Here is a 27,944-nt window from a genome sequence, read left to right on the forward strand (position 1 = left end):
CCCACAAATTTGATAACCTTAGATGAAATGAACCAATTCTTTTAAAGACAATCTGCCAAAACTCACAAAAGGTAATCTGAATAAGTTTATAACTGTTAAAGAAATTGAATGGATGAAGACTTGGGATGGTAAACAGACAATATGATATACAGAAGATGTATTGTAGAATTGTGCACCCAAAACCTGTATAATTTTTTAACTAGAGTCACCTCAATAAATTTAATTAAAAAGAAAAAAGGTTGAATCAATCATTAACCTTCTAAAACAGAAAGTATCGTGACCAGATGAGTTTACTGGGGAATTTTACCAAACATTTTTTAAATAAGAAATTTTTATCAATTCAACAGGAACTCTCATTCATTGCTGGTGAGAATGTAAAATGGTACACCCATTTTAGAAGACAGTTTGATAGTTTCTTACAAAACAAAACACACTCTTATTATACAATCCAGCAATTATGTTCCTTGTTATTTACTCAGAGAAGTTGGGAACTTATGTCCACATAAAATCCTACACACAGATGTTTATAGCAACTTTATTCATAATTGCCAAAACTTGGAAGCAACCAAGATGTCCTTCAATAGGTGAATCAATAAATGTATGTGCTGACAGTGGAATATACTCAGCACTGAAATAAGTAAGCTATCAAGCCAAGAAAACTTAAATGCAATCACTAAGTGAAAGAAGGCAATCTGAAAAGGCTACATACTATATGATTCCAACTGACATTCTGGAAAAGTCAAATTAATGGAAACAGTAAAAAGATCAGTGGTTGCCAGGGTTGGGAAGAGGGAGGGCTGAAGAGGCAGAGCACAGAGGATTTTTAGGGCAGTGGAAGTATTTTGTATAGTGCTACAATGGTGGATACATTTGTCAGAACCCATAGAATATACAACACCAAGAGTGAATCCCAATGTAAGCTATGGACACTGGGTAATAATGATGTGTCAGTTAGATTCATCAACTGTAACAAACATACCACTGAAGCAAGATGTTGATAGTGTGGAATGTTGTGCCTCTGTGAGGAGAGGGTTTGTATGGGAACTCTCTGTACTTTCTGTTCAGTTTTGCTGTAAACCTGAACATGCTCTGAAAAATAAAGTTTGTTAAATAAATAATAAGGATATGGGCCCTGGCCAGTTGGCTCAGTGGTAGAGCGTTGGCCCAGCGTGTGGAAGTCCTGGGTTTGATTCCCAGTCAGGGCACACAGGAGAATGCCTATCTGCTTCTCCACCCTTCTCCCTCTCCTTTCTCTCTGTCTCTCTCTTCCCCTCCTGCAGCCGAGGTTTCATTGGAGCAAAGTTGGCCTGGGTGCTGAGGACAGCTCCATGGACTCAGCCTCAGGTGCTAGAATGGCTCCAGTTGCAATGGAGCAACGCCCCAAATGGGCAGAGCATCGCCCCTTAGTGGGCATGCCGGGTGGATCCTGGTCGGGCATATCTGGGAGTCTGTCTCTCTGCCTCCCTGCTTCTCACTTCAGAAAAATATAAAAATAATAATAATAATAAGAATATGTGTACATGTAAGAATACGTAGAACATTAATTAGTCTTTAATATACCATCAACTTTGACATTTGTCTCTTTTTCTTAATACATGGTTATTGTTGAAATAAATAGTATCTAATTTTGAGACCCTTTTTGATATCTTAATGCTCAATCCAAAGGGGCTTTCTAACACCAAATGCCAGCTCCAGGCAGACTTTATTCTCTTTGGCTTTTGTGGATTTATTTATAATACCCTACTCAAAAGTTAAGGCATTTTCCAACCAATCCAACTTCCCTAAGAGCCTATTATAAACCTAAATATTTTTTAATTATGAGAATACATAATTAAATTGTGGAAATTTATATCACTTGGTATATTCATACTATGTGGTCATTAAAATAAATGTACATATTAGAAGTCTATTTAGACATTGTATATTAGGTAAATGCTTATTAGAAATGCAGGTCTTTTTTTTCAGAGACAGAGATAGAGTCAGAGAGAGGGATAGATAGGGACAGACAGATAGGAACAAAGAGAGATGAGAAGCATCAATCATCAGTTTTTCGTTGCGACACCTTAGTTGTTCATTGATTGCTTTTTCATATGTGCCTTGAATGCGGACCTTCAGCAGACCGAGTAACTCCTTGCTCGAGCCAGCGACCTTGGGTCCACGCTGGTGAGCTTTGCTCAAACCAGATGAGCCTGTGCTCAAACTGGCAACCTCGGGATCTCGAACATGGGTCCTCTGCATCCCAGTCTGATGCTCTATCCACTGCTCCACTGCTTGGTCAGGCAGAAATGCGGATCTTGAATACACACTTAGTAACAATACCAAGTTGCACGGTATTATCAAAACGTACTATTTGCTCATTTATTTGTATTTATATTTTTAATGACATAATTTCTGCAAAGTATAAAAACACAGTAATAGTAACCAATTGGAAAGAAAGAAGAAGGGTGGGCGGGATGTGGGAGAGCATGCAAGGACTTCTACTTTGTTTTCAAAAGAATCTTTTCTGAAACTTCTGGTTTTCTCTTGAAGGGTCTTGAGCGTCCTTAAGTTTCCTGGCCATTTTGTAAGGTAATTAATTCTTCCTTGCATTTGTCCCCAGGTTTTACTTTTGATTTTGAGAGGCATACCTAATTGCGGCATTCTGAAATTTGTGAACTTAATTTTGTTCACTGTCTTTCCTGTTACAACTTTATAGGTGATACCCATAAAGAGTCTATTTAGAGGTCATTAGAGCTTGGATTAAATCCCTGTTCTATTACTTGTTTGTGGTTGGGTGTCAAGTAAGTTATTTTGTTCTGTTTCTTTTCTATAAAATGGTGGTAACAAAAATATTACTATTTGGTTGTTATGAGATAATGTATGTAATCATGGCTGACATAAAGCTGGTACCCAGTAAGTGCTAGTTTATTTAAGACCTAAATCATATTTTTTTCTTAGTCTTGGAACTATTTGTAGTTTGAATAAATGAATTAACAAATGCAAGGCGAATTTTATAGTCAACAATAAAGTAGCTATAATGAAGTAGCAGGCTAGAAATTTTACATGGAAATATAAATAATAAGGTAAAGTACCAGTTAACGGTTCATGAATGGGTGTGTTTTAAAGGTAAAGTTAGAATAAGTGAGTATTTAAAAACATATCATTGAAGAGGAAGTTGATAAGTCATTGTAAAACATGTAATGCAAGAAATTAAGTTGTCTCTACTAGCCTCAAGCTCCCATCAATTGCATGGATGGGGTCTAATTATGTCATATGATATATCACATAGAATACTTGTATTAACAACAAAATAAAAGTCATGATGCAGGGTTACTAATTGGCTTTAGAGAGAGAGAGAGAAAAAAAAAAACATTGATTTGTCATTCCACTTATTTATGCATACATTGGTTGTTTTTTTGTATGTGCCCTGACCTAGGATCAAACCCACAACCTTGGCTATCAGGATGGTGCTCTAACCGACTGAGCTATATGGCCAGGGCAGAGGGTGGGGAATTTAAGACGTTAAACATAAGGTGAGTCTTGAATGTAATAGCAGCTGTAGTTAATATGTGATCTTCTGAAGCACCTAGGCAATAGACAGATGAGCCCCTTAACAAACCAGCATTCAGAAAACTCAGAATAGTAAAAGTCTTATTTCCTTCTTTGACCACTTGAGGTTCTGAGGCCTCTTGGAACAGAAAGTGCCTAGTCAAATATATTTCAAAGTAGTCAGTTATTTCTCAAAGTGTGGTCTAGCTCACCAATAAGAAGCAAATGGATATCATATGTCTCCAGAAGGGATATTCTGAAAAGGACACATCAGTTATGTAGGAATCTAGCCAAAAATGCATAACCAAAATCTAATCAACTAGAAAACATTAGCTAAACTTACAATAAGGGATATTCTATAAAGTAATTAATTTGTAGTCTTTAAAAAATATCAATGTCATAAAGCAAACACAGACTAGGGCACTGTTCCAGAGTAAAGGAGACAAAAGGAATGTCACACTAAATGCAGCATGTGGTCCCTGGCTTGCATCCTGTATAAGGGGAAGAAAAAGGGTTGCTGTAAAAGACAGTAATGAGGCAACTGATAAAATTGGAATATGGAGTGTGTATCTTACCAATGTTGTTTCCTGAATTTGATAAGTGAATGGTGGTTTTATATAGAGAGACTATCCTTATTCTTAAGAAATACACACTGAAGTTTGTAAATTGATTTTAGAGAGACAGACTTAGAGAGAGAGAGAGAGAGAGAGAGAGAGAGAGAGAGAAGCATTCATTTGTTTTTCCACCTAGTTTTGAATTCATTGGTTGCTTCCTATATGTCCTCTGACCAGAGATTGAACCCACAATCTTGTCATTTCAGGACGACATTCTAACCAAACTGAGCAACCGGCCAGGGCTGAAGTTTTATGGAATAAAGAGGCCTGATATGCAACTTGCTCTCAAATGATTTAGAAAAAAACAACTTTATATAACAAACAGAGATAGAGAAAAAGAGATTAATAAAACAAATGCAGCAAAATACTAAAAACTGATGAGGCCCTGGCCGGTGGCTCAGTGGATAGACTTTGGCTATCACAAAACAGACATGTTGTTTGTCTCTTCTAAAATCAGTCTTTAATGGCACACTAAGGAAGGAAGCAGTGGTGCGGCTAAAGCATTGAGCTTATGATAATTATGATAAGGCACGCGATTCTCCCTGCCTGTCCTCCATCCTGATTACAAGGCCTTGGCTGTGACTCGAATAAGGCCCTAGCCTGTCTTTTCTTCCTAATGGCTACTGTGATTTTACCATCCATCTTGTAGATCCTCCTCAGTCTGCAAGTTCCAGGCTGGATGAGGTCTGGATATACCTTCACCAGAGATAGATCCACCCTTACTTAATGTGGGAGGGTTTCCTCAATGAGGTAGAATTTTATAATGGCTTTATATGAGGAAAAGAATTATCTATGATAAAACCAAGGGAGTGACTTGATTTAAAAGTGTAGGCATTTCCGGAGGAATCAGCTCAGTTGGTCCTGCCTCCTCCAGTCCTGCCACCTGTCTGCAAAGGAAGCAGCCATGCCACGGAAGAGAGCTTGAAGAAGTAGTGCACCGAACCCTCGGAAAGAACCTAGTGCAGTAAGTTAGGCAGGCACGAGTCTCACTGTTAATATGGGCAAAGCTGGCCTGAAAACCAGCCTTCCAATTCCAGGGCTGAGGACATCTTTCCATTAAACCAGGAATCCCCAAACTACGGCCCGTGGGCCACATGCAGCCCCCTGAGGCCATTTATCCGGCTCCTGACGCACTTCCAGAAGGGGCACCTCTTTCATTGGTGGTCAGTGAGAGGAGCACTGTATGTGGCAGCCCTCCAACGGTCTGAGGGACAGTGTAAAAAGTTTGGGGACCCCTGCCATGCTGCCTCCCGAAGAAAGAGGTCAACCCTGACAGTAGTTTGCAGTCATGATCTTATATATTTATGTAGATCAATAAGCGGTAACAAGCCAAATTAGGTTTTTCAGCTGTATTTAGTTGAAACATAATGTATAAATACTTGATAATGAATTTTGTTATTGAGTTATCTTTTCTAACTAAAAAGTTGAAAAGCTTTGAGCAAAAAAAAAGAATCACTATTTTGAAGGGATTGAAGAACCACTCACAGCTCAACCCTACAACTGTGCAGTTGCTATAGTCCTTAAGGACTTTCAAGTGGCACATGACATGATCCTATATATCAAAAATCCTAAGGAATCCACTTACTCTACCACAGCTAATAAATGAATTCAGTAAGGTCACAGGATATAAGATTAATATACCAAAATCCTTTCTACATACTTACAATAAAAAATCTGAAAATGAATTTAGGAGGTCAATTCTATTTATAATAGCATCAAGAGGAATAAATTTAGTAAAAGAATAGAAAAATCTATGCTCTGAAAACTATAAAATATTATTGATAGAAATTAAAGAAGACAGCTAAAAAGACAGTATTGTTGAGATGGCACTGTCCCCAACACAGTCCTTATCAAAATCCCAGCTGGCTTCTTTGTGGAAATCAACAAGCTGATCCTGAAATTCATATGGAGCTTCGATGGACACAGAATAGCCAAAACAATTTTGAAATAAAAGAGTAAATATAAAGGATTTACACTTGCTTATTTCAAATTTACTACAAAGCTGCAGTCATTAAGACAGTGTGGAACTAGCTCTGGTTAGGTAGCTCAGTTGTTTAGAGCATCATTTCAATATGCCAAGTTTGTGGGTTCAATCTCTGGTTAGATTCAACCAATGAATGCATTAATAAGTGGAAAAACAAATTAATCTTTTTCTCTCTCAAATCAATCAACCAATAACAAATTTTTTAAAGCCCTGGTCAGATAGATCAGATGGTTTGAGCATCATCCTGATACACAAAAGGTGTGGGTTCCGTCCCTGGTCAGGGCATATACAGGAAGAGATCAATGTTTCTCTCTCTCGTCAATCAATAAATTTAAAGAAAAGACAGTATGGAACTAGCATACATAAAGAGATATAGATCAATAGATGGAATTGAAGAGTCCAGAAGTATACTCTTACATTTATGGTCAATTTATTCTGACAAGGGTGCTGAAAGGCCAGTGGCTGCCGCTGTGGCCATGCACATGCTGGTTCACTTTGGATTTGGCAGATGGTAAAGGAACTGTGGAGCCAGAAAATGGTGGGCCATTCTGTTTATTAGAGTCTTATAATGGTGACGAGCAAACAGACAGGGAAGATTGCTTCCCTCTCACTCAGGGCTCCCAAAGTCCCTATTCATTCTTTGAAATCTTCCGGACTCACAGGCCCCCACCAACCTCAGCAAGTCTCTCCTGCTTTCTCTGTAGTCCCCAGAAAACAATGACCCCTCCCAAGCAGGAAGGCAATCTGCCGCCCTGGGGGCAAGCACCTGCAGCCTTCCATAGACTACACACACATGGCTCTGCCCCAATACAAATGAACAAACTTAAAAAAAGAAAAGTTTGTTTGACCAACAGACTTGTATTTAGAATAAATAAAGAACTCTTAAAACTCAACAATAAAAAGACAAAAACCCAAGTAAAAAAAGAAGAAAGCATTTGAATAGGCATTATTCCAAATAAAATATACAAATCATCAGGAAAATGCAAATCAAAAGCACAATAAGCTACTGCTTCATACTCATAAGATGGCTACAATAATAAAAAAAAGTAAGTATCAGAGAATGTGGAGAAATTGGTACTTTTATACATTTATTGTTGGTGAGAAGGTAAATTGGTACAGCCAGTTTGGAAAACAATTTGGCAGTTTCTCAAAATGTTAAACATAGAGTCACTGTATGACCTAGCAATTCCAGCCCTAGGTGTACACTCAAGAGAATTGAAAACATATGTCCACACAAAAAGTCGTGCATGAATGTTCATATCAGCATTATTCACAGTTGCCCCAAAGCAGAAACAATCCAAACATCCCTCAACTATTGAACTGATAAATAAAATGTGAGGTATCCAGACAATTGAATATGATTTGGCAATAAAAAGAAATGAAGTTTCAATCCATTCTACAACACGGATGAACCTTAAAAACATGTTAAGCCAAACACAAAAGGCCACATATTGTGTGATTCCATCTATATGAAATGTCTAAAGTAGGCAAATCCATAGAGACAGAAAATAGTATACCAGAGTCCTAGAGCTGGGGATTTGGTTGGGAAATGGGAGAATGACTGCTAATAGCTAAAGGGCGTTTCATTGGGGTGATGAAAATGTTCTAAAATTAATTTTGGTGATAGCTGCACAACTCTGAATATGCTAAAACCATTGAACTGTACACTTTAAATGGGTGAATTGCACTGTATGTGAATTATATATCAATGAAGCTGTTTTACATATAAATGACCATGTATATATGGTCTGTGTCTTTTTCTCCTTTCCTCTCAGAAATAGCAGTGGCTCAATAGGCAGTCTTTACTACTTAGAAGTTGGAGGGTTTTTAAATAGTAGTGCAAAATGAGGAAATTCCTAGTAACTCTTTTACTTGATGTGTCCAAGAAACATGAATTACACTTTTTCTAGATGTTCAGAAGCACAAAAAGGGTCTCTGCAGGTATGTTTCTGGTTGGGAGCAGGATGACAGGCGTTCTACTGAGACGGAGGGGAGAGAATGCAGACCAGAAGTTTAAAGAGGATATTGTATTTGAAATGTGACCCATGGGAGGGCAAGCTGATCAGGGGTATATAAAATGATGTCCAAGTGCCCCATGGCCTGGTTGAGACACCTGTATTGTGTCACCGTTCTGTACAGAGCTGTGTCATTTTTTTTTTTTAAGTAGAACCCAATCTGGGTACAACAAAAAACTGATTCATCTCTGGTTTTGTAGGGCAGGTGTAATCCAAAGACTATGGGGAGGGCTAGTTGAGGGGAATAATGAGAGCTATTAAAGTGACACGTGAGGTAAGAGAAGCCCAGAGGGGAGAGATGAAGTGGGAGAAAGGGGGAGAGTGGGGAGGGAGCTCAAGGTTGCAGGGATGAGGGTGAGAACTGGACAAATAGGAGGCTGTAGTCAGAGGCTGGAATTTGGAACTTTAGGTTTTATAACTGAGGCAGTTCTGGGTGTGACATGGTCCAAGGGGACCTTGACAGTGGGTTGCTGGCAAGTGAAGATATCACTTAGCATAGCCTAATGTTTTCAAGGTTCACCCATTTTGTAGAATGGATTGCTATTTCCTTTCTTTCTATTGCCAAAGGCTATTCCATTCTCTGGATATGCCACATTTTATTTATCAATTCATTCATTATCAAATCTGTTTCTGTGGAGCTCCTAGATGTTGGAGTAGCTTTTTAGTTTTTCTGACTGAATCAGTTATCCTCAGGGATGGAAGCAGGATTTGTTGCTACTTTTAAAAAAAATTCACAATCAAGTTATTTTAATCTGCTGAGATACTTCACATATACGTAAACATATACCTATATCTATCTATCTATCTATCTATCTATCTATCTATCTATCTCTATAGATATCTATAGATCTACCTAAATAGATATATAGATACAAACATGTTACTGTATATTTAATGTTCTTAATATATCTTGGAGCTCTTTTCATATCACCATGTAGAGATTTGAGCCATTCTTTCATTTTTTTATGTTGTTTATTTATATAAATTTTTCCACTGAGGCTGACCTGTGGTGGTGCAGTAGACTGAGCATCTGCCCAGGACACTGAGAGCCCAGGTTGGAAACCTTGAGGTCACTGGCTACAGAGTGAGGGCTCGGGCTTGAGTGAGAGCTTCAGTGTGGGGTCATTGACATGATCCCAAGGTCACTGGTTTGAGCCCAAGGTCACTGGCTTGAGCAAGGGCTCACTGGCTTGGCTTGAGCCTTCTGGTCAAGTCACATATGAGAAACCATCAATAAACAACTAAAGTAAAGCAACAATGAGTTGATGTCTCTCATCTCTCTCCTCCCCTGCCCCTCCCTTCCTCTCTCTCTCTCTTTCTAATTAAAAAGAAATTTATGTTGTTAAAAAAAATTTTTTCCCCACTGATTTGAGAGAGAGAGAGAGAGGAGAAGGGAGAAAGAAAGAGAGAGAAACATCAGTTTATTGTTTCCTTAGTTGTTCCATTTCATTCTGTATTCATTGGTTGCTTCTTGTATGTGTCTTGACTCAGGATCAAACCTGCGACCTCGGTGCACTGGGATGACACTTTATCCACTGAGCCATCCAGCCAGGGCCTGGGTTATTCTTTTAAACATATGCATATTTCATTTCATGATTATATTAAAAATATGTTAAGCAGCAGTCTAGTGATAGACATTTAAATATTTTATTTACCGCCCTGGCCGGTTGGCTCAGCGGTAGAGCGTCGGCCTAGCGTACGGAGGACCGGGGTTCGATTCCTGGCCAGGGCACACAGGAGAAGCGCCCATTTGCTTCTCCACCCCTCCGCCGCGCTTTCCTCTCTGTCTCTCTCTTCCCCTCCCGCAGCCAAGGCTCCATTGGAGCAAAGATGGCCCGGGCGCTGGGGATGGCTCTGTGGCCTCTGCCTCAGGCGCTAGAGTGGCTCTGGTCGCAACATGGCGACGCCCAGGATGGGCAGAGCATCGCCCCCTGGTGGGCAGAGTGTCGCCCCTGGTGGGCGTGCCGGGTGGATCCCAGTCGGGTGCATGCGGGAGTCTGTCTGACTGTCTCTCCCTGTTTCCAGCTTCAGAAAAATGAAAAGAAAAAAAAAATATTTTATTTACCTGACAAAAGATGCAAATGTACATTCCTACCTATATGTCTTTGTAAATTTATGCTGGTATATCATTTGTTTTCCTTTTTAAAAAAATTAATTTTAATGGGTGACATTAATCAATCAGGGTACATAGATTCAGAGAAAACATCTCCAGGTTATTTTGACATTTGGTTATGTTGCATACCCATCACCCAAACTCATATAGTCTTCTGTCACCTTCTATCTGGTTTCCTTTGTGCCTCTCCCCTCCCCCTACCGCCTCCCTTCCCCTCCCCACCCCTAGTAACCACCACACTCTTGTCTATGTCCCTCAGTCTCATTTTTATGTGCCACCTATGTATGGAATCATATAGTTCGTAGTTTTTTCTGATTTACTTATTTCACTCAGTATAATGTTATCAAGGTCCATCCATGTTGTAAATAATCCAATGTCATCATTTCTTATGGCTGAGTAGTATTCCATAGTATATATGTACCACGTCTTTTTTATCCAATCATCTATTGAAGGGCTTTTGGTTGTTTCCATGTCTTGGCCACTGTGAACAATGCTGCAATATGGGGTTGCATGTGTCTTTATGTACCAGTGCTTTTGAGTTATGGGGGTATATTCCCAGTAGGGGGATTGCTGGGTCATATAGTAGTTCTATTTTTAATTTTTTGAAAAACCACCATACTTTCTTCCATAATGGTTGTACTACTTTACATTCCCACCAATGGTGGATGAGGGTTCCTTTTTCTCCACAGCCTCTCCAACACTTGTTATTACCTGTCTTGTTGATAATAGCTGATCTAACAGGTATGAGGTGGTATCTCATTGTAGTTTTTTCTTTAATTTTTAATTTAATTTAATTTTATTTATTCTTTTTTTTTTAGAGAGAGGAGAGAGACAGAGAGGGAGAGAGAGACAGAGAGAGAGAAGGGGGGAGGAGCTGGAAGCATCAACTCCCATATGTACCTTGACCAGGCAAGCCCAGGGTTTCGAACCGGCGACCTCAGCATTTCCAGGTCGATGCTTTATCCACTGCGTCACCACAGGTCAGGCCTCATTGTAGTTTTGATTTGCATTTCTCTAATAGCTAATGAAAATGAGCATCTTTTCATATATCTGTTGGCCATTTGTATTTCTTCCTGGGAGAAATGTCTGTTCATATCCTCTTCCCATTTTTTTTTATTGGATTGTTTACTTGTTTGTTATTGAGTTTTATGAGTTCTTTGTATATTTTGGATATTAGGCCCTTATCTGTGCTGTTGTTTGAAATATCATCTCCCATTTAATTGGTTGTCTGTTTATTTTGTTGTCAGTTTCTCTTGCTGTGCAAAAGCTTCTTAGTCTGATGTGGTCCCATTCATTTATCTTTGCCTTCACTTTCCTTGCCTTTGGAGTCAAATTCAAAAAGTGCTCTTTGTAACCACGGTCCATGAGTTTAGTACCTATGTTTTCTTCTATGTAATTTATTGTTTCAGGTCTTATATTTAGGTCTTTCATACATTTTTAATTAATTTTAGTACAAGGGGACAAACTATAGTCAAGTTTCATTCTTTTGCATGTGGCTTTCCAGTTTTCCCAGCACCATTTGTTGAAGAGGCTTTCTTTTCTTCATTGTGTGTTGTTGCCCCTTTATCAAAAATTATTTGACCATATACATGTGGTTTTATTTCTGGGCTATTTTGTTCCATTGGTCTGAGTGTCTATTTTTCTGCGAATACCATGCTGTTTTGATTATCGTGGCTCTATAATATAATTTGAAGTCAGGTATTGTAATGCCCTCAGCTTCGTTCTTTTTCCTTAGGATTGCTCTGGCTATTCAGAGTTTTTTATAGTTCCATATAAACCTGATGATTTTTTATTCCATTTCTTTAAAAAATGACATTGGAATTTTTATGGGAATTGCATTAAATTTGTACATCGCTTTGGGTAATATAGTCATTTTGACTATATTTATTCTTCCTATCCAAGAACAAGAAATATTTTTCCATTTCTTTAAATCTTTTTCGATTTCCCTTAACAATGCTTTGTAGTTTTCATTATATAGGTCCTTTACATTCTTGGTTATGTTTATTCCTAGGTATTTTTTTTGTTGCAATCATGGAGGGGATTGTTTTTTTGAGCTCATTTTCTGATGTTTCATTGTTGGCATAAAGGAAGGCAATGGACTTTTGTATATTAATTTTGTATCCTGTGACCTTACTGTATTGGTTTATTGTTTCTAGTAGTCTTTTTGTGGAGTCTTTAGGGTTTTCAATGTACAAGATCATATCATCTGCAAAAAATGAAACCTTTACTTCTTCTTTCCCAATATGACTGCCTTTTATTTCTTTCTCTTGTCTGATTGCTCTGGCTAGAACTTTCAGCACTATGTTGAATAAGAGTGGAGAGAGTGAACACCTTGTCTTGTTCCTGATTTTAGGGGAAAAGTTCTCAGTTTTATGCCATTTAATATGATGTTAGCTGATGGTTTATCATAGATGGCCTTTATTATGTTGAGAGATTTTCCTTCTATACCCATTTTGTTAAGTGTTTTAAACATAAAATGATGTATTTTATCAAATGCCTTTTCTGCATCTCTTAATAAGATCATATGATTTTTGTTCTTTTATTTGTTGATATGGTGTATTATGTTAACCGTTTTCCATATGTTGAACCATCCTTGTGATTCTGGGATGAATCCCACTTGATCATGTTGAATTATTTTTTTAATGTGTTGTTGTGTTCAATTTGCTAGTATTTTGTTTAGTATTTTAGCATCTGTATTCATTAGAGATATAGGTCTGTAGTTTTCTTTTTTGTGTCATGCTGGTATATCTTTAGGATAAATTCCTGGGAAGTAGAATTGCTGGATCTAAAAAAATGCACATCTAAAATTTTGATGGATATTGTAGTGTATGACTGTGTCTATTTCCCTAGATAATGGCTAACACTGAATATTAATAAATTTAAAAATTTGTCAGGCTGCTTTTAAAAGGTAGGGAGAAACATGCCTGCCCCTGTCACACACATATTTGACCCCCCAAATCATCTAAACTCATATTGGCCACTGCCATATGATTTTCAGAATCTTTTCATTACCAGTATTTCTAGTGCTTTTATAGTGGAACTAATTTAGTTAAATTAAAATTGTTAAAAATTTTAACAATTAAAATTGCTAAATACTATAGAGTAAAATAATTGAGTTCCTATAGAGTATAATTGAATAATATTAAGATATGATAATGACTAATTTGCAAATAAAATAGTTACATACTTTATGGACATAAAAAACAGAATGCTGTTTAAGTTGTGAATTTTGATTCTGTAACATCAGTCTTGTTTCATCATTGTTTACTTGGCTCACAATTCTAATCTCTTATTTCTAAAGCCACTAATTAGCTTTATGGTGCCAAAAAAGAGTGTGACAATTAAGAAGTTATATATACTGTTTGCTATTCCAACTAAAAAAGTAAAATGTCTTGCAAGGATTGTTAAAATGATCATAAAACCCAATGATGATCTTAAGTAAATAATCATTTCCTTAACTGTATTCAGTAGGAAATAAGACAGAAGCAAATGACTACTTGGAAATAGCCACAGTTCTCATTTAAATCAATAAAGCCTAGCTATTTAGCTCATGGTAACTATTGGAACACTTTGTCAAAATGAAAACATTTTGAGCATATCCAGGTGAAAGAGTTTCTGGCTTCATTCACAAGTTTATTTGTCGTTAAGTGTGGTTGTTAGGCTATAAAGAAGATTTTTTTTCCTTGTGAAACACATTGATCTGAGGTGATTTAAATGGCCCTTGCCTAAAGGCATCAGGTTAAAGAAGAGCCATAATTTTTCCTTTACAGCCTTTGATTCTTGAAACCAAGGCCTTAGACCAGATAGTTTATGCTTTGGCTAAGATAATGTCCTCCTGGGTCTACCCTAGTGTTTCAGTGCTTAGAAGGATATACCTAGAGTAGTCCCATGTGGAACTGGAAGTTCAGATTTCACTTTTACACTTGAATTAATCCATGTGGTCTTAGAAATAGCATTTCCAAACCCTCAACATGTCCTGCTAATTTCACCTCCCAAATTTTTCTCCAACCCACTACCCTCTTCTCAGCTCCACTGCCACCACCACCCTAGCCCAAGCTACTGTCTTCCCTCGCCTGGATACTCCACCAATCTTTCTGGTCATATCCATTCCATTTCTCTCTTAGTTTCCCACACAGTAGCCAGAGTGTGAGTTTTAGAAGCAATTAGATCATGTAAAGCAGCTAGGGTGACCAATCCCTTGGTATGCCCAGGACTGCCCCATTTTAGCATCGACAGCCCCACGTCCCTCGGTCCCAGGCAAATTGGGATGGTTAGATTGCCCTAGAAGTCTGTGCAAAAGCTGCCATCATCAAACCCAAGATGAGTTGGTCACTGTAGGACCACACCAGCTGTATTTCTGATGTGTTCCAATCATCTTGGGAATAAACCTTTTATAATGGTCTACAAGGTGCTATAAGACCTGTCTCTCGCCTTTTCCAGCTCCTCTCTTGCTAAGCTTCCCCTTCGGCACACTTCCACCCCTAGGTACACAGGCTTTATCCTCATTACAAGAACTCATTGTGCTGCATTCCACCTCAGGGCCTTTGCCTGTCTTTTCCCTACAGGTACGTTCTGCCTCCCTTCACTGGGGTAATGCAGGTTCATCCTTCATATTTTGGCTCGCTCCTACCTCACTGTGTTAGGGCCTTCTGACACAAGTTCTCAGAATGTTCTGTTCCTTTTCATCAGAGCATTTACAATAGCTTGCCATATTAGTAGTGGTTTCAGGTCTGATTTCAGGCCATAAACTCTGAGTACAAGAAGCACGTATGTGCTTGTTTATCATTGTGGCTTGAACTATTAGAATGTGCCTGGGACATAAAAGGAGTTCAACAAATATCTTCCTAATTAGTAGTTCCAATACTAATTCCATGGCTAGATTTAAGAGTGTTGAAGCATTTCCCTGCTTCTAATTTATTCACCTTCCAAACTGTGATGTGCGCTACTGCCATGCTGATCTTCTGGATGTAGATACCCTCCGTTTTGGCTCAGCCATCTCTGGGGTCCATACTGCTCTGTAATAGCCCCTATATATACGTAATTAGAGTACATTTACTAAGAGTGTACTATGCACCAGCACTATGCTGAACACTTTATAATCTTACTCTAATTTGCTCCTCACAACCATCCTTGAGGAGTGTTCTTCTTATTTTACATGTGAGAAGAGAAAGGCTTAGAGAGATGAACTAATCTATTAGGATCAAAGGGTTAATAAGTGATGTCACCAAGTTGGTGCCTGATGCAAAAACCCTTGTACTTTCGACTTTCAATTACGGTTTAATTAGGTAGAATGAGGTTTGGCTGGATATGACAGAAAAGTCCAAAGTACAGTGATAGTGGCTTAAGCAAGACAGAACATTACCTTTTTCTCCTGTCAAAGGGAACAGAGGAAAGCAGTTTGCAGCTAGGATGGCCTGCTCATCAGGGACCCAGACTCCTCCTGAGCCGCTGTGTGCTCACTCAGGCTTGTACCTTCCACCTTCCGGTCCAAAATGGCTGCTTGAGCTCGAGTTATCCTCATTACTTGTTTAATTAACCAGAATTTGGAAGATATAATGATGGTTGGTTGCGCCTTTAAAGATAACTTGATTAAAAAAATTTATTGATTGATTGATTTGGCAGAGAAACAGAGAGAAAGCAAAGCATCAACTCGTTGTTCCTCTTAGTTGTTCTATTTTTAGTTGTACACTCATTGGTTGCTGACTGGGGATCTGTAAAGCCAGTAGCTGCGGCCACCATCACAGCCGCCTGGCCCATGCAGGTTCGCATTAGATCCAGACAGTCGGTAAAGAAAAAACAGCCAAGAACTGGTGGGTCATTACCTTTAATCCTAGTTTGCACCCGGTGAGCAAATAAAAACACACACTGGGCTCCAAAAACCCACTCAATCAGTTCTCACAAAGCTACTGACTTATCCGAGTTTCCTAGAATCAAAGGTTTCTAGCTCACTAGTCTTATTCACCTCTATTCCCCATCTCCTTCCTTCTCCCTGCACAAACTCTGCACAAACTGACTTCTCCTTCAGCACTCCGCCATCTTGGCTGCTTCTCCTCTCCTCCACGTGGCCTTACTCTGCACTCCTCCCTGCTCTCTGCCCTCTTCTAGCATGAGCTGCTCCTAGAACATAACCACTTTTCTCCAGGAGCAACGTGATCTCTCTTCTTTTTAAAACCTTTTGGCGTGAAAGCCCTCCCCCAACACATATTAACATAATCACACCCATCCCAAGCAATCACCCGGGTGATGGGCTTCCACGTGGGCAGCACCATCTTTAACAAAGTGAGCATAATGTATTTTATCTGCCCAACAGGATCGAACCCATAACTTGGGTGTGGGACGACACTTTCCACTGAGTCACCTGGCTAGGGCCAGAATCTCTGCATTTTAAAAATATCTCCAGAAGATTCTTTTTTTTTTTTTTTTAAGATTTTACTTATTGATTTTAGAGAAAGGAGAGAAATGGAGAAGAGTGGGAAGCATCAACTTATAGTAGTTACTTCCTGTATGTGCCTTAATCAGACAAGCCAGGGTTTTGAACTGGCGACCTCAGCATTCCAGGTTGATGATTTAACCACTGCTCCACCACAGGTCAGGCATCCAGGAGATTCTTACATTCATTAAATTCTGAAATTATAAAGAACCTGACATGATTCTTGTGATTAAGCATGTTTAAGAAACATTGATATAGAGAAGCCATGAAATTTTTAGAAGATTGTCATTTAATTCAACGTAACAGGGAGTTACTGAAACTTTACCAAGCTTTCGTATAAGAACTTAAACTATATAATTAGTATAAATTGAATGGTTCTAACCTTTAAATATCCCAAGCTTTAAGATGCAGAAGTTTAGCATCACTTTTTTGTCCATAACTTTGATTCATAGGACTTAAAACAGAAGTTTGCGTCAAGAAGACTATACAATAAGAAACTCAAGGATGATGTATTCTTTATCGACAGTTTCCAATGTACAATCAGGTTATATTTTAAGAGAATGTTTGTAAGTTTGCATTTCCTTATAGAAATAATATTCTGGGTAAGTGGGGGTAGAGAGGAGGGCCTGTCAGCCTTTGGAGTGACAAAGAATGGGACACTCATTCCAGGGCCTGTCTGTGGCTGTGCTGGGAGAGGGGAGTTGTTCCAGGATGCCCCCCCCCCCCAGCTCTACTCTGTGTTTTTCAAAATTGTTTGGTTGCCAATAGCTGATTCCAAATAATTTAGATCTCTACTTCAGTTTATGCTTTGAAGCCAAAGTTGAAAAGAAACAAAGCCTTTGAAAGTATATTAGAAAACCACTTGTAAAGAAATTCTTTTCCTTTTCCCTGCTTACTTCTTATAATCAATAAGTACCTGCCTAGCTCAGGGAGATACTGTTAGCATACAACAAGGGGTGTGTGTGTGTGTGTGTGTGTGTGTGTGTGTGTGTGTAGGAGCTTTGTTGACTGCAAGGTGCAGGGGAAATGCAAGGTGGTACAATTTTTATTACAACAGAGTCTTAGGCATCAAGTTTTGTCACCAATGTGACAAATTAACCTTAAATACACAGTTGGAATAGGAGCAAAGTGAAAATTTCTGCTCAAACCTCTTAGGATTTAGGCTGATGAGAGCCATGGAAAGTGCCAAGCTGCACTACAGATGGCTTGGATAAGAGGGGGAAATCTAACCTGGGTGAGGACAAGTAATATACTTTAGAGGAAACAGTAAACACACTATCAGCCCTGAAGGGCTTGTTAACGCTGATGTATCAAGTGATCAGGGAGCAGGTGTCACACAGAAAAGGTGTAGAGGGCAGAGAAGCTGGACCTCTGTAACCTGGCTACAGGATTGCATGGGGACCCACATAGGGTCACTAACCATTTGCCAGAACTGAGGAGTTTCCCGGAATGTGGAGATTTGAATGCTAAAATGATAAAAAGTCTTGGGCAAACCTGGTGGAGCTGGTCACAGTACGACCGCACCAGCTCTATTTCTGACACAATCTATGACAAACAAGCCACATAATTTCTCCACACCTTACTTCCTTTGTCATAAGTGTAATTAACCCCATGTTCCTTTCCTACAGGGGTATTCTTTCCCCTATCAAACACCACTAAACTCCACACCCCAACGCCAGAGCAAAGCTACTTCGATGGGTATTTTTTTTTTTTTTTCATTTTTCTGAAGCTGGAAACAGGGAGAGACAGACTCCCGCATGCGCCCGACCGGGATCCACCCGGCATGCCCACCAGGGGCGACGCTCTGCCCACCAGGGGGCGATGCTCTGCCCATCCTGGGCGTCGCCATGTTGCGACCAGAGCCACTCTAGCGCCTGAGGCAGAGGCCACAGAGCCATCCCCAGCGCCCGGGCCATCTTTGCTCCAATGGAGCCTTGGCCTGCGGGAGGGGAAGAGAGAGATAGAGAGGGAAAGCGCGGCGGAGGGGTGGAGAAGCAAATGGGCGCTTCTCCTGTGTGCCCTGGCCGGGAATCGAACCCGGGTCCTCCGCACGCTAGGCCGACGCTCTACCGCTGAGCCAACCGGCCAGGGCGATGGGTATTTTTTTAATGTGGGAAAACCCAGAAATATAGGACACTTATGAGACAAAATGTTCACATTTGAGCTTGTAGTCAATGCCAGGACTTGGAGGTGTGAAAGAAAGCTTGAGCTATGAGATCAATGGGGTCTCCTGAGGATGGAGGTGAGGGCACAAAAAACAGAGAAGCAGCTAGTTCAAAGCCACTCATCAGGGTACTATTTCCAGAAAGAAGTCAATGCTGGGAAATTCTATGGACAGAGTCCCAGGAAACTGTCAGGTTGGAATTCAGATAACTGTGAGGAGAGTAGTGTGTTCCGGAGACTAAGAAGAACCCATGATCTTTAAAAGACCTAGCTTTTCCAAGGGGCTAGAGAAGCTGAAGAAAGTGGATTTGGCTTTAAACTGGAAAATGAGCTTGTAAGGTCAGAAAAATGGGAACGGTTCAGCTGCTGAAGGACCAGCAGATAAGAGGTGAGATGGAGGGGCTGGAACTTGGTTGCATTCTGAGTGGAGTATCCTATAACTGTGCACCTGGAACGTCTCAAATCTTTACAGTTTATATGCTGAGATCTCCTTGGACTGCGGGTTCCTAACTAGGCAGTAATGGTGGCTCTCTACTGCAATGAGTGTGCAAAAGGAATCTGTGGAAGAGAAGAATGAAATCTAATCTGAATTTGAGGCAGTGTGCTGCTCTCGACAAATGAAGTAGTTACTCAGAGAAGGGACTCAGAGTCCTGGATAAGCAGACAGGCTTCCCCTGGCTGTTGAAAGATGGTCAAAAAGAAAGAAGGATGGCATTCCAGGTAAGGAAAAGAGCGAAAATGAAGCTATGGAATGTGTTCATTTAAAAAAAAAGTAGAGGAAGCTGGTTGGGAAGTCAATGAGAATTGAAGTAGAATTTGACAATGTTTCCCAATCCTCAACTTTATGGTACTTATTGAAAATGGTATAATAGTGTGGGGTAAGTGGAGGCAACCTGTCTGCTGCCCTAGAAGCACCAGGCTCTGCCTTGTGAACTTAGTTGAGACGTATCAGTGTGCATGGCCCATTGGTTGATAAACCCTAGGAATCCAGGTTTAAGGCCCTGATTGAGGTAAATCAAATAGAGACATTCAGTCTTGATCTGTTTAAGACGTAGAAAACCAATGTCAAAACTCGAACAGAAAAATGAAATGTTCAAAATGCTACTTCAAGAAAAATATTATGGCCTGACCCGGCGGTGGCACAGTGGAATAGCGCATCAGACTGGGATGCGGAGGACCCAGGCTCAAAACCCCGAGGTTGCCGGCTTGAGCGGAGGCTCACTAGCTTGAGTGAGGGGTCACTGGCTTGATCATGGGATCATAGACATGATCCCATGGTTGCTGGCTGGAGCCCAAAGGTCGCTGGCTTGAGCTAGGGGTCACTCGCTCTGCTGTACCCCCCTGGTCAAGGCACATATGAGAAAGCAATTACTGAATAACTAAGGAGCTGCAACAAAGAATTGAGGCTTCTCATCTCTCTCCCTTCCTGTCTGTCCCTGTCAGTACCCCTCGCTAACACTCTCTCTGTCTCTGTCAAAAAAAAAAAGAAAGAGAGAGAAAGAAAGAAAGAAAGAGAGAGAGAGAGAGAGAGAGAGAGAAAGAAAGGAAGAAAGAAAGAAAGAAAGGAAGAAAGAAAAATACTATGACCATATTATCTAGGATGGATTGGGAGTTAGGTGATAGCTTGAGAATGAAGGAAGAAAAATATTTTAATAATAGAAGATGTAACAGTATTTTGTACAATTAGTGATTCCATTGAGGTAATTCTAACCATGGAACACTACTGAAACAATAATTTTTGGAAGCTTGAAATACATTTAAAAATAAAGTACTAGCAACGTGATTTCTTCCAGATATAGTTTGCATGATGATGATGATGTTCAAGGTGTTCTATTCAAGGTATCCTATTGTCAACTTGAACAAATGGAAAGTAATCATTTAGTCTGAATAAATTAATCAACATTGAATTTAAAAATTTGTTTCCTACCACCCAAAGGCACAAAGCTAGACACTGGGAAAACAATAATGAAAGAGACAGGTGATGTGGAACCCCTAATTTCAGCAGGCAACCTGAAATATAAAACATCCAGGCTTGTCCCAATGTAGTGTGCACTGTGACAGAAGCATACATATGGCAGAAGACACAATGAATTGTAAAGTGGGTTAAGAGTGAGGGTATGAGTCCTTCACTATCTTACCTGGATGAGGGATGAATATGATCAAATAGACACAGAGAAAGGAAAAGCATAAACAAAAAAAGCGTGACTTTGTATGTGTGAGGTTGCACAGTGCATCCTTTCAAGAAGGTGAGTCCCTCAGTAGGACGAGTAAAATAGCTGACAGGGGAGGCGTATGGGATGGGCCCTGAGGGAGTAATAAGAGGTGAGAATGGAAAAGAGTAGCACCCTCTAAAACTTCTCTCTTTCAGTGGAGAATAGCTTTCTACTAGCCTCTCCTAGAGATGCACTGTGTGTGGTCTGTAGTGTGGACTCTGGAGCCTCAAGTCCCTGCGCTGCCACTTGCCAGCCCAGTAATCTAAGGCAGATTGTTTAACCTCTCCATCTGTAAAATATGGGTAACAATACAGTCCTTGTAAGGTCTTTGTGACTACTGAATGAGTTAATGCATGTAAAGCACTGACAAGAAGGCCTAGAAATGGAAAGTAAGCTATTATTATTATTAATTATATTATTAACATAATCAGCAATAATGCTATTTTTTTAGTTCTTCTATTAGGAAAAGGCCGTTTTAAATGTAAATTTTCCTATCCGTAAGTGTACGACAGGACTTCATAGGCTTTGTCAGTGGAGAGACTTGCTGAAATAGCCTTCTCAAAAATATCTTCCAAGAATACTCATCCACTACAGTGCCTGAGAACCTACCACTGGGAAGTTCTTTATAAAATGTTAATACTTTAGGAAGAGAGAACACAGTTTTCAGCCATAAGCATCTCAGCATGAATTAATTTACCACGGTAGGCAGGAAGGACAGGGCTTAGCCAGTAAATTCAGTGTTGCATGGGTCAGAAAGAAGGTTCTAGCTTCAAGTGTTGTCTGCTAGGAGAGTGAGGTCTTCCCTATGGGAACTAGGGATCATTTTGGTATTAAGTGGGGGAAAAGGGAAATTAGTTGAGGAGTAGAGTGGCCCAGAGGAGAAGGGAGAATTGTTTACTTAATATTGCTTAAGGCCAACCTTGTTCATGAAAAGTTGCTGAAATGGCTTCGATAAAAATGCAGTCAAGCCATGATATGACCCAACTTATCCAAAAATATTAAGGTTATAAGCCCTAATACATTTTATATAAAATGATTACCAATACTAACATAGTAGAAAACATATTTTTTATATATAATACATTCACATATATTTTCTCTTTCTGTTTGAAGTGAAAGCTGACAACAGTCAGAACGCATGACTCTCTTGGGGTGCTCATTTCTAGGCTGCAACTGTTTCTAGTGATGTGGGGTGCCTGGGCCAAGTCATTGTACGCTTACAACACTGCCTGCCGATGAGGTTTCCCTGTAGAGAGAAAATAGCTCATTGGAGCTTTGGTGCAGAAGCTGGCACAGGTAGATGAAATGTTTTTATAGTTGCCACCAGGAAAAAGAGAGGGCCTCAGGGGGGTTCTCCTGCCCAAGGGAGCCCCTCCCTGGTTATAATTGGTTGTGAATATGTGGACCAGATGGGTGGAATTAAACCTTCTAAGGTGGTGTGATTAGATTGTTTTAAAATATCTGGAGACTCTAGGAAATGTGAGAAGTCATTTTTTTTTTCCCCAAAGGTCCATCCTCTTGTGGTTCAAATGTGAGTTTTTGAAACTGAAACTGTAACGCTTGTGGCTATAGGGTGGGGTCTGTTTTCCTTTTTCTCCTATTGGGGTGTATATGAAGATTCTGAATTTCTTGACTTATTGTTGGTATGTTGGTAAACATGGCTCTAAGGTAAAAGACAGGGAGCTAGTCACTGAAGAAAGTCTTTGCTTTCTACATATCTGTCTACCTTGAAGGACTGGCCTTCCCAATGTTCCTGTTACACCCATTCAGAGCATTTACACATCTGTCTGCCTGTGGTGTTGTGGAAATGAGCTATTGAAACATTTCATGAGGCTGCTTAAGTGGGTTGAGGGCAAAAATAAGTATAGGCAAGAGGAAAGTATTATATAGAAAGTGAAAGAGTACAAAATATTTACCTAAAATGAACTCTGAAATGGAATATAAGCATCATGTGATATTGTTCCCTGAAAAAGTCAGCCCAGATATAGTTTCTTATGCATCGTAGGTACTGAGTTATCTTGAAACGGAATGTGCTTCAGTGGTTAAGGAAGTTGAAAAGATAAGCCCCCTTCTTTACCATGGGGGGGCATATCTACACTTGGAACATAATGTATTGCTCTATTTGCTTAGCTTCAAGAAAAGTCTGATGAGGTTTGGAGCCAGTCAAGAGAACAGCTGAAATAATAAAAATTAAGGCTTCTATGTCCCTTCCATCAGGACCTACTTAAATGGCAAATTCTGCAGTATAAACAGTATGAGGAGGATGTTATGAGTGAATTGTGTCCCCCTAAAGTTCATACATTGAAGCCCTGACCCTCAGAAGCTCAGAAGGTGACTACCTTTGGAAATAGGGCCTTTGAAAGGGTAATTAAATAACACGGGGTCATTAGGTGGGCCCTAATCCAATGTGACTGGTATTCTTATGAGACGATATTAGAGCACATAGAGAGGACATCAGACTCATGCACACACAGAGATGACCATGTGAATGACGCAGGGTGAAGATGACTACCTGCAGGCCAAGGACAGAGGCCTCAGAAAAAACCATCCTGCCAATACCTGGATCTTAGACTTCTAGCCTCCAGAACTGTGAGAAAATAAATTTCTGTTGCTTAAGTCACCCAGGCCATGGTATTTTGTTATGGCAGCCCCAGCAAACTAACACAGATGAGAACAGATATGAACAAAAAATTTAAAAATTATAAAGGATGTAGAAATGATGTGATAATCTCAAGATACCTTCAGGTCAGGGTTTCTTACAGCAGGGTCTGCATACTACCTGCGTCAGAAACACCTATGACGTTTCTTAAAAGGCAGGTTTCTAGGCCCTTCTGGTCTAGAGTATTAAAATTTTCTGGTTGTGAGGCCCAGGAATCAATCTTTTCAAAAGACACCCCAAGTAGTGTTTTTGCATACTAAAGCGTGAGTGAGATCCACTATACAAGGTCCTGCCTAACTTCTGGTTCTTTTCTGCACCTCACTGGCTGATACTAATTACATCTCGGCAAGCTCTGGTGTATCTGGCGCACTGGCAGATGATCTGTGGTCCAGGAACCAGGTATACATCTCATCTATGTTGTATCTCTCCAGGTGTCAACCAGTGTTTACCAGCATGTGGGGAATGCTGAATAGGATGGACCAAATGAAACTCTTAGCGGAGTTCACTCTTGATTCTAGGAAGAAAGATGTGCCTCATCTATTTTACTTAAGACTACAATTACATATTTTTTTTTTATTTATTCATTTTAGAGAGGAGAGGGAGAGACAGAGAGAGAGAGAGAGAGAGAGGAGAGACAGAGAGAAGGGGGGAGGAGCTGGAAGCATCAACTCCCATATGTGCCTTGACCAGGCAAGCCCAGGGTTTCGAACCGGCGACCTCAGCGTTTCTAGGTCGACGCTTTATCCACTGCGCCACCACAGGTCAGGCCAGAATTATCAATTACATATTTTGAGCAATAATCCACAGTACATATATTATTTCTCTCATGATATTTATTTAAAGATGCTATTACCTTGACATCTAAATTCTTAGAGGGAATACAGGGAACAGAAAGAGCATATCTAACTTTTGTTATGCATCAGTTGAACTTATATGGAAAGTTCTCTGACAGGGCCTGGTGCCTTTTTTAAGCCCTGTATAGTTAAAATATAATATCAATGAAATAGGTAAATAACACATATAAATAAACACAAATAATAATAATAAATGGAAAGGAATCGAATTATTTCAGCGAGGCTCTCTGCTTTCCTGTATTTCTTCATTACCGAAGGGAATAGGAGTAGAAAGTGTTCTTTCATATAATGTAAGGAGAAATTTATTTTCCTAATCCATGAACCAAAGAGAAACTGAAGCTACAGTGCAAGAGAGAAGTAGTTGAGATTTCAAAGCAAACACAGTGACAAACATTTTCAAATAGGTGACATTCTGATTTAAATATTTATGGCAGGTCACTAGGAACGTGTAAAAATTACCCTCCTCCCCATTTACAAATTCATTAAAGGCTGTAACAAGCTTTTATAAGTTTATTTTCTAAAGTGAAATGTAGACAGGCCATTTGAAAATGTTCAAGTGGGCAGGTCACTGGGCTGTTTCTCTATGTTCCTTCCGGTGGTCCATCCTTGAAATTGAATGCCGCTCGGATCCCAGGAGTTACTAAGCCTGTCCAGGTGTACCTATGCTATAGCCACCAATTTTTGATCATTTAATGGCATGCGCTGCCTAAATGCTTTTCCCTCCTTGACAAACTTAATTTTAGTGTCTTTTTGTAGGCCATTTATTCATTTCCACTGTATTCCCCCTCCCCTTTTTTTTTTGAGGGGACGGGGACGGGAGGATGGATGGGGAATTGCAGTTGCTAATGTTTCAGGTGTTTTCCAGAAACAAGAATTCTGGCACTTAAAATGAATTGACTTTAAACTCTAGAACTTGATGCTCTGGAGAAAGTCAGAAGAAAAGCCTGGAGAGCCACTGGGTTTCATTAGCAAAGAGGACATCTTCAGTCTTCAAGGAAACAGCTTCCCAGTTTGGGCAGTGCTCGGCTAGAGAGAGGAGAGCCCTAACAATGAAAAACAGCTGTTTGGGCTGAACCGGGGCTCTCGATTTGGACCGAAGCGCTCCTCGTGTGGTGGAAGGATTGGTGCTCGTTCCGGGACTTGACCGAGAGGCCCTTCTCCTCGGTTCTGGCCTCAGCGAGGTCCCGGCCCGGGGGCCAGGCAGCCCCAAGGGCCTTGACCCGCGGCGGGCTCGGGGGCGCCGGGTGGCGGCGGGACGAGCGAGCCAGGCGGCGGCGGCTGCGCCTTCATTAGAGGGCGCTCTGGGGGCGGCTCCGCCGCAGTCCCGACTCCCGCCGCTTCCTCCCCGTCGCCCCTCCCCACCAGCCCGGCGGACGCTGCCGGCCGTGGGGACCGAGTCTCCGCGCCGCCGGGGACGGGCGCGGAACACGCCGCAGCCGGAGCGAGGCCGGGTCCCGCCGCCGCCTCCTGCCGCCGGCTATGCATTCTTCCGGCCCCTCTGGCTCCCGCAGCCCGGGCCGGGACCCGGCCAGCCCGAGGTAACTCCCGGCTCGGCGGGCGCAGGCCCCGGGGCTGCGGCGGCGCCGGGCCCGGGGAGGCGCTGGGGGGTGGGGAGGGGTGTCGTCGTCGTGCGCCCGGGGGAGGCGGCGGCGGCGGCGGCATGAGGGACCGGGGGCGGTAGGCCCCGAGGAGGAGGCGGGAGCGCGGGGCGTCCGCCCGCCTCCCCGGGACCCGCCCCGGTGACAGGTCCGGCCTCTGAGTCCCCGCCGTCCCTCTGTCCTCAGGCATCCGCGAGGGCAGTAGGGCGCCCGCTTGCGCCGCGCGTCGGCCGCCGCCGCGTCCATGACCGCGAACCCTCGACCAGCGACACCCGCCGCCGCCGCCGCCGCGCGTCCGCGCGCCCTGCGCCGCCGGTCCCCGGGCCCGCTCGGCCCCGCGCTCCACCGCCCGCGAGGTGAGCCCGGCGCGCGGGCCAGGACCGCCGCCCCGACCGCGTCTCCACCGCTGCGGGCTCCACCCGCCTGCTGAGCGCAGTCGTCGCCTCTGCTTCCCCGCTTCTTTCATCATCGCCTGCTCCCCGGCCCTCCGGTCGGAGACTTCATTCCCACCATCCCTGTTCCCCTCGCCTTTGCCTCCTTCTGGCTTTTGGTCCCCTCCCCCTGCTTCTGTCCTTCCTCCTTTCCGCCTTATCGCCCACTTTCTTCCTCTCACCTTTCTGTCCTTTTCCTAGGCCCCTCTCCTTTTTTACTTAAAAAAAAAGAAAAGAAAAAGAAAAAAGGAAAACAAAACCCCCCTTTGCCATAGAGGATCATTTTTAGCGGAACTCTTTTTGCTCATGCGAGAGACCTTTGGCAGGAATGAATCAGTGTGCAGGAATGATGTTGGAGAGGGTACCAGGTTTCCGGAATCTGGGAAATCTGATCGAGAGGTTTCAGTCTTCTTGTCAGTCATGTCCTCAGTTTGGAGAGACTGAGAGTGTCTGAAGGAAGTGGGTCTATTTGTCTTCCTTAAAGTCAATCAGAAGACTGCAGTGAGACGCGGTGCGGGGACGGCCACCGCTTAGTTAGTGGGGATATAGCATTATCATTTGCTAAATATATTATGACATACCCTGTGCCTCTGTGAACAGCTCCCTTGACCTTGTGCGGCTCCTCCTCCCTCGCTCTCTGTCCCCCTCTGGAATTTCCCGGAGAGATCGCCGAGGTACTACACCGGCAAGGTTCAGACCCTCGATTTTCTTTTATTTATTTTTTGTGCTGGAGACGATTTCTATGTTGATGACTATTTCGATGTTTAAAATCGATTTTCCTTTTTAAGTGAATTTTCCTTTCATCCCAGAAAGACAGGACGGACTCCAATGTGAGAATGGCTGTGACTTTGGAGGAATCTCCGTGGCTGGGCTGGATCTTGGTGAAAGCCCTGATGAGGTTCGCCTTCATGGTCGCCAACAACCTGGTTGCAATTTCATCCTACGTCTGCTATGTGATTGTACTTCAGCCCCTTCGAGTGCTGGACAGTAAGCGCTTCTGGTACATTGAAGGAATCATGTATAAATGGCTTTTAGGCATGGTGGCTTCTTGGGGATGGTATGCTGGATATACAGGTAAGAGTGAGAGCACTTTTGTTTGATGTACAGTAAATGAAGAAATGTATAATGTTGTGCTTAATTCAGGAGCCATGATTAAATATATATATATATATATATTACATGTTGGGTTGATGATGAGCTTTAATGCTTGGACTCTTGAAAAAATAAATAGAAAACAGTCCTATTGAGTTTTTTCTTTAGAATCCCAATTAATAAAGATATTTTCAGAAGTATAATTTCATAATTATGTTTTAATATCTTCAATATGTTATTTATTTGATTG

General features: G+C 41.4%; 1 protein-coding gene across 4 annotated transcripts in view; it reads left to right on the forward strand.

The window, feature by feature from the left end:
* Positions 1 to 27,944, forward strand: part of LPGAT1 (lysophosphatidylglycerol acyltransferase 1) — a 114,997-nt gene that overhangs the window by 17,440 nt on the left and 69,613 nt on the right. Inside the window, exons 1-3 of one of the 4 annotated variants that reach the window (XM_066261418.1) lie at positions 25,899 to 26,111; positions 26,358 to 26,527; positions 27,416 to 27,676. In XM_066261418.1, coding sequence (XP_066117515.1) covers positions 26,416 to 26,527; positions 27,416 to 27,676 — 373 coding nt within the window. In that variant the 5' untranslated portion in view covers positions 25,899 to 26,111; positions 26,358 to 26,415. Of the gene's footprint in view, positions 1 to 11,112; positions 11,235 to 25,898; positions 26,112 to 26,357; positions 26,528 to 27,411; positions 27,677 to 27,944 lie in introns of those variants that run through there. The other 3 variants (XM_066261420.1, XM_066261419.1, XM_066261421.1) reach the window with 3 other exon arrangements.

Source organism: Saccopteryx bilineata, chromosome 2 (assembly GCF_036850765.1).
Source record: "Saccopteryx bilineata isolate mSacBil1 chromosome 2, mSacBil1_pri_phased_curated, whole genome shotgun sequence".
Classification (NCBI taxonomy): domain Eukaryota; kingdom Metazoa; phylum Chordata; class Mammalia; order Chiroptera; family Emballonuridae; genus Saccopteryx; species Saccopteryx bilineata.